The sequence below is a fragment of the Habropoda laboriosa genome, unplaced genomic scaffold, assembly GCF_001263275.1.
Source record: "Habropoda laboriosa isolate 0110345459 unplaced genomic scaffold, ASM126327v1 scaffold178, whole genome shotgun sequence".
Lineage (NCBI taxonomy): Eukaryota > Metazoa > Arthropoda > Insecta > Hymenoptera > Apidae > Habropoda > Habropoda laboriosa.
Window position 1 is genome coordinate 344,770 of NW_017100289.1, and position 7,716 is coordinate 352,485.

Genomic DNA, 7,716 nt, shown 5'->3' on the forward strand with positions numbered 1-7,716 from the left:
CTATACAACTGTACGAAATATTGTTAAAAGATACGACAGTGGTAGGAAGATGTTATTAACTTCATCCGAAGAACGTTTCATTGTCTGAAAAGTGAAAGAGAATCCGAAAATGAATACATCACAAATTCATGCTCTTCTTCAAAACTTCTCCGAAAATACTATTTCTAATAAAACAATGCGAAGAATATTACAATTTATATAATGGTCGTGTAGTTAGAAGGAAACCTTAAGTGAGTGTGACAAATAAGAAAAAAACGCATAGAATTTGCAAAAAAATTTATTTGAAAATCTGTAAAGCATTGGCATAATGTAATATTTTGCAATGAAAGTAAATTTAATATTTGGGAATCTGATGGTCACCCAGAAGTGTAGAGAAAAAGAAACGAAGAAATGAATCTTAGAAATCTTTGTACATGACGTGAATTTGTGTTATTTCAAATCCTGTTTCTGGTTGCCGTTGACGCGGATTCACGTCATTTCGTATGGGTTTTTTTAGTTGCCGCTGAGTTGTCATATTTAACACTATACCATACGGACACTTATCCGGGCAAATGACTGTGTTTAGTCTACTCGCGGTGATCTTGCGATCTTTCGAGTTTTGCTGAATTTGCACGTTTGTGCCGACTAATTACAATTCGAAGGACCACTCCCGTGTATCGGGAGACCAACTAATTTGCTCGTGCTTGGTTTCCGGAAGATTTCAATGTTGCTTGTTGCTAGCCGAATGGATTCTGATTTCGAGGTCTCAGAAAAAGTTCGAAGATACCTCGGTCAGGATACATTCGGCGGCCGAGAAGAAAAGCATCGGACTTCTAAACAAACGTTAAAGTGCTCGATGGCCTCCCAAATTTACACCTGCTGCGAAGGTCCGAATAATTTCTAGACCCGTGCCTGGGAAACGCCGTAAATCTAATAGGACGACTAAACAGACCGGTTACGAAATAATCATATTTCTTCCGAAAGGAATGCAGGTGATTGTCAATTTAATATAGGAAACAGCCTTTAGATAATAATAAAAAAAGAAAAATTACATACTTTTATTTTTAAGAAAATACAGGGGAAAAACAGGTGCATGGTTTTAAATTGAAATTTTAAAACCGGTCATTTGACCGTGGCGTGGTACGGTTAGTGTTAACGATTTCTTACAAACCGGATATTTTAAAAGAAATTTTATAATTTTTGTCTGAACACTAGAACAGCCGGAGTTGAATGTGGTAAATTATTTCCCTTCTGGTATATTTAGATAAGATTATATGTATAAACAACTTCGAAATTAGAATCACTAATGGAAAAAAAATTGGTATGTATAGTATAATTATTTCTTTATTTCAACAAAAGTCACTATATACTTGAACAAAAGCATCTTAATAATTTCTGAAATTTAAAGCAAGATTTCCGTCATTTTGACGGGTTTGGTAGTTCTAGTGTTAATGACAGAAATCTGCGGCAACCAGCTACAGAATTCCTTTATTTTAGCCCGGCAACCAGTAACAGAAACGTGAAAAAATTGCCGGTAGCGAATGTATTACATGTTCACTGTCACCCGAAAATCGTAAGAAGCATGCCGTGTGCCACCGATTCTTATTGTCAGTCTTATAAGCGAGGCACGTGTACACGCACATGTTGTCTCGGCGTTTAACGAAGGATTCGGGGTGGTAAGTAATCGTCCATTGCACAAGGACGGTATCGACATTTGATGTCGCGGCGGTGACCGATCGATACTCCGTCGACGAAATGTCGACGCAGGCACACACGACAAGACATCTTGTGGTGACGATGTTTCGACGGTGGTAGTGAATGAGTTAGTATGGCGGTGTGAATGTAAATGGTTTAGGGGTGTATTAGTTACTATGGTGTAGGAAAATTACAATTTATTACCGAAATATATTATAATTCTGTCTCCGAGTCAAGGGTCGAACCAAATCATTAAATAAAGTAAATTAATATTAAATGAATTAAAACAAGTTGCTACTTCATATTTCATTTATTCATAATATAATGTTTTGGTTTAAAGCTCTACATAAATTTGATAATATAACGAACGACATAACAATTTAATGTGAAGATTGAAGACAAACTTCGCTGAAATAGATTAGGGCCGGGGGTTGCCCATACGTGGGTAAAATGATGTATTTAAATATTCTAAAAAATAATTGCAAACAAAGTACTTAGAAAATGGGTGTTCTCAAGACTTTTCATTTCACTGGAAGGGCAGTAAAGACGATATTAGACACGCTGATTGGCAAATGCCTGCTGAGATGGCTGCTGAGTTGTTTTAGTTCTCAAATATTGCACAGTAGTGCTGCCTGACTTTTCTCTTTCAACGGTAAAATGATGTATTTAAATATTCTAAAAAATAATTGCAAACAAAGTACTTAGAAAATGGGTGTTCTCAAGACTTTTCATTTATATCAAGATATCGATTCGAAACATAAATCACAAATTATAAAAAGAAGGTTTATTATGTAACTGTTCAAAGGTCATAAATACATCTCCCTAATCACCTGATTTAAATTGTACTGAGATGGTGTGGAACAGAGTCGATAATAAAATACGTAAACATTCTTAATATTACTTGTTAGGATGTGCTCGTGGCAGTTGCAAAGAACTTTCGAGTCTTGTCGATTTTTGCACGTAGTGTGCCGACTAAGTTTAATAGGTTCGTCTTCAAAGGACTACCTCCGTGATTAGGAGGACAAAACAACTATTACTATTAACTAACTTCTAGAGCGACTCGTGGCGTGGTCAGATGACTTCTGTCTATCGTTTCCGCGAAAGGTCCCACGACACCTGTTTGGTTTTCTGTAGAAACGGTTTATGGCACGATCGACCGGGAACGGTTATTTTTGAGTTCAGAATTTTCGTTTATTGCTTACACGGGTCTAATTACATCCTGCGAGGGTCACTAGAATTGATTTGCTAGATTTTTAGTAATTTGTGTCCCTCAATAGCCTACGAACATACCATAAACCACGAATTTGTAACGGTCCGCTTGCCGATTAGTCACCCGGAGGAAGTTCCAGATTTTTGGGACCTTTAGCCCACCCCTCGCGACCGTCTCCCATCCTTCCAAGGTGACAGCGCGCTCAGGGCGCACTGGAAGGGCAGTAAAGACGATATTAGACACGCTGATTGGCAAATGCCTGCTGAGATGGCTGCTGAGTTGTTTTAGTTCTCAAATATTGCACAGTAGTGCTGCCTGACTTTTCTCTTTCAACGAACCACCTTCTAATTTCCACTAATTTCTCACTTTAGTTTGTGCTTTACTAAATTTATACACAAAGCGAACAATGAACAAACTATAAATTAAGCCTAAATGCTTCTTGTTGGCCTGAGTACCTATTCGATTAGCCTGAAAGCTAATTTCATTAATTAGTACCTAGCTTGAGTGCTGAGCGCTCTAAACTATTTGATTGCTGATTTCTAATTTACAGCTTGTTTCTGACTCTCCGTGTGTTTGTAACTTCCTTTTGCCACTGACGGTCGTCTCACATCTCATTTCTTTCCATGCATGCTGCTTGGCCATTTCTAAGAATACCTAATCGCCAATCAGAGTGCCTAAGAGACATCGTAAGCACCCTTCCTTTGTGTCTTTAGCGCGCTTTCCCTTCAGGAGGGGTGGCGATGTCTAACAATGAAGTGAAGGTAACGGATGTTTTGACAATAAAGCCGACTTTTTTCCAGGTTCTGACCATTCAGTCTCCTGTCTGTTATAAACTTTCGGAAATTTCCTCTTTATATCACGTTATATCACGGGAATTTCTAAAAACTTTAGGCTACAAACTTCAATTTCTCTCGCTAGGATATATTAGGTCGTAACATATGAAATGTCCGATTCCGTTGTATCAATATTTTAAACCTTATTTTTTCGATAAATATTTGTTTTTGGAGATGTTTTAAAATGACATCTTCAAGAGTAGACTTTCTTTTGTCAGATTCAGTCTTCATTTGTGTTGTGTACGTTGTTAACCTTGCTTTCAAACATGAATCAACGTGATTTTCGCGTACTTTTTTTATATGAGTGGAAAAGTGGTCATAATACAGTTAACGAACGTACAGTGCGTCGATAGTTACAAAAATTCGAAGCCTGAGATAAAAGCCTTATTATTGAAGGGCGCGGAAGACCAGAGCGGTCCGTTAACGACAATCAGTTGCAGATTTCTATTGAAGCAAGTACGCGACAAACAGTTAGAGATTTGGCACAAGAATTCAGTGTAAGTCCCATGACAATTTCACGTCACCTGAAATCGATTGGGAAAGTGAAAAAAACTGGACAAGTGGGTACCACATGAACTTAACGAACGGCAGAAGCTCCAACGTCAAACATATGCAATTCGCTGCTAATCCAAAATGGTAGGGACCCGTTTTTGGATCGCATTGTCACTTGTGATGAAAAGTGGATACTGTATGAACAGTTAACGAACGTACAGTGCGTCGATGGTTCGAAAAATTCGAAGCCGGAGATGAAAGCCTCGTTATTGAAGCACGCGGAAGACCAGAGCCGTCCATTAACGACGATCAGTTGCAGATTTCTATTGAAGCAAATACGCGACAAACAGTTAGAGACTTGGCACAAGAATTCAGTGTAAGTCCCATGACAATTTCACGTCACCTGAAATCGATTGGGAAAGTGAAAAAAACTGGACAAGTGGGTGCCACTTGAACTTAACGAACGGCAGAAGCTCCAACGTCAAGACATACGCAATTCGCTGCTAATCCGAAATGGTAGGGACCCGTTTTTGGATCGCATTGTCACTGTATGACAATAGACGACGTTCTGCCCAATGGTTGGATGCAGATGAATCCCCACGACATATGCCAAAGCCAGCCTTGCATCCAAGGAAGATAATGATCACACTATGGTGGTCAATGGCTGGTGTAATTCACTATAATTTCTTAAGGACGGGTGAAACAATTAATGCGGAGAAATATTGTGCCGAAATTGAAGCAATGCACCAGAAATTGTGGGTAAAACAACCGGCATTGGCAAACCGAAAGGGCCCAATTCTGCTTCATGATAATGCTCGACCGCATGTTTCACAAATAACGGTCCAAAAGCTGAATAGCTTAAATTTTGAAACTCTGCCTCATCCACCATATTCACCTGACTCGGCATTGGCAAACCGAAAGGGCCCAATTCTGCTTCAACGGTCCAAAAGCTGAATAGCTTAAATTTTGAAACTCTGCCTCATCCACCATATTCACCTGACCTGTCGCCTACTGATTATCATTTTTTCAAACACTTAAAACATTTCCTCAACGAGAAAACGTTTATGAATCAAGAGACTGTCGAAAATGCCTTTAAACAATTTATTGTCACCAGACATTCGAATTTTTATAAAAATGGAATTCAAAAACTTTTTTCTAATTGGAAAAAATCTGTGGAATGTAATGGTTCTTATTTTGATTAATATTAAAGAAGTCACGATCGTTTAAACTTACCGCTAAAAATCGAACATTTCATATGTTACGACCTAATATTTTAATCCTCTAAATACATTGTAACAATAAGCTAAAAATCCTGAACTCAAAAATAGCCTTTCACTACGTGTTCGTGTCATAGTGCGTTGCTTTAACACCCCTCTTTACCCTTGAACCTATGAAAAAAACAGTCACCAGAAATCAATAACCCTTTTACGGATCTACAAATATGTAAAGTTTGAAAGAAATCGAAAGTGGGTAATTTCATAGGGTGTTTGAATAGACTCCTTTGAATTGTCGCTACCGCCGACGACGTAAAGTGGTCGGTGAAGTGGCAGCGAAAAGAGGAAAAGACGCCATTTTATACTGACTCAGTCACAATGGATCGTTAGACTGTGCTGCATCGCACAACCGCTGTTCGTTTTTACTATCTGAAACAAAATCTGAGCCTAGAGTGCAGTATCAGCTTAGACGTTATTTTAATGTTGATCGGCACGGTCAGATTCTGTCTCGGAATACGATATTGGCTTGGGTGAGTAAAATCGATGGAACGAGTAGTGTGTTAAATGTGCAACATAGAGTTCCACGAACTGTGTGCACGCTCGAGAACTTAGGGAGAGAGTGAGGGAAGCTGATGAGTGCAGTCTCCAGCGTTCGACGCTCCGACAGTCCCGCATTTTGAATTTGAATAGAAAAAGTTTAGGTCTTATGCTAAAAGAGATCAACTTTCATCCGTACAAAATCGAAATTTCTCGAAAACTTTTAAACAGAGACAAGGAAGCAGGGGTTGAATTTCATACTATCATTATTGGCTTGCTAAGGGAAGATTCTGTTGTCTTGAATAATTTTTTCATGACTGATAAAGCATAGTTTTATATCTATCGAGGTTTGTCGATAACAAGAACATGAGATAAGTACTACGGTAGTTCTGTGAACCCTCAAGAACTGCATGAAAAGCCGTTGTACTCTCCGAAAGTGAGGGTGTGATGTGAAATTGGTCTTTGGATGGTTAAGAGAGATAATCCAAGTTCCACTGTACATGCATTCAAAACATATTGTTTGCATCTGTAAGAATTAATACTGCTCAAAAGGATTGAAGCTGCTAGTTTTATTATATTTCTTAATATGGAAGTTGATGTAAAATTTCTTTTGTAGACGCAAGAAAAATAGAATGGCACATGAGCCACCAGACCGGAAATTTAACACCAGATCTCCTGTTTGCCAGACAAGTGCTCTACCTTTGAGCTATCCAAGCCATGTGCACTTTAGTCTTTTTTCTTCGCTCACACGTTATAGCGCTGTGTTAGAGAATTCGAGATAGAAATGATACTTTCCACTTTCAGTGGTACCAAATTTATTTTCTGTTACACTCTACACATGTGAATGTAGCTTCAATCCCTTATTCAGATACAGGTGAATCTTGTATAATATTATACAGCAGGTAGAAAAGAAAGAATACGTCGTGTACGTCGCGATATGTTGTGAAATTGAATCACGAAGAGAACCGGTGTAAAATTACAATTTAGGAAATCGATAATCAGTCATAGAAAAGTTAAGAACAATTAAGAATTATAACTACATTATATAAATTTATATTATCGTATTGATTTTCTATTATTTTTACAATAATAATTGTTCCTTTTCCTACAAATTTCGATCAAATTTGTAAAACAGATCTTAAAATAATCTGATCAATGTAATAATTTTATGTTACAGTGAAGAGGTGGAACGTTGCCAAAAGTGGAGCAACAACATTACTCAGCAGATAGACTTAGCTTTCAATATATTTTTTATGGTCTACTTTTTTATACGCGTAAGTTAAACAGTCATAATTTTAATACTACATTTTTAGTGGTCTCATTAATATTAAAATAATGTACGTTTCTCGTATGAAATTACAGCATATATAGAGAATAATTTAACTGGCGATACAACGGGGAAGAAAGTGGTTTTACATATAAAAATAAGTCAAATACGTAAAACTGCATTTTCACATTTTAGCTTTTGTCGTGGAAAAGATCATATTTAACCTTTTGCGGGCGATTAAAGCATATGTGCGTTCAGCGAAATCCACCAATGGGGCTAAAATACTCAGTATATGGGTTCGGTGAATTTTTAGCTTGCGCTTTCGACACAAGCAGTATATTAAATGTCTGCGATATAATATTCGGGGTATTCGGCAACTGTTGATAGAAAATTTAAGGGATGATTCTAGAAGCCGATATAAAGCGAAAATCAAGAATAAAAAAATTGCGTTTGAGGCTTCGTTTTTTAGTTATTATCATTCAAAAATAC

At 37.6% G+C, this 7,716-nt stretch overlaps 1 protein-coding gene across 1 annotated transcript in view; it reads left to right on the forward strand.

Annotated features, from left to right (window-relative positions):
• Nucleotides 1–7,716, forward strand: part of LOC108573794 (calcium-activated potassium channel slowpoke) — a gene marked incomplete at its 3' end in the record, with an annotated part of 119,647 nt that overhangs the window by 102,632 nt on the left and 9,299 nt on the right. The window contains exon 3 of the mRNA XM_017936268.1: nt 7,138–7,234. Within this exon, the coding sequence (XP_017791757.1) occupies nt 7,138–7,234 (97 nt within the window). The remainder of the gene's footprint in view (nt 1–7,137; nt 7,235–7,716) is intronic.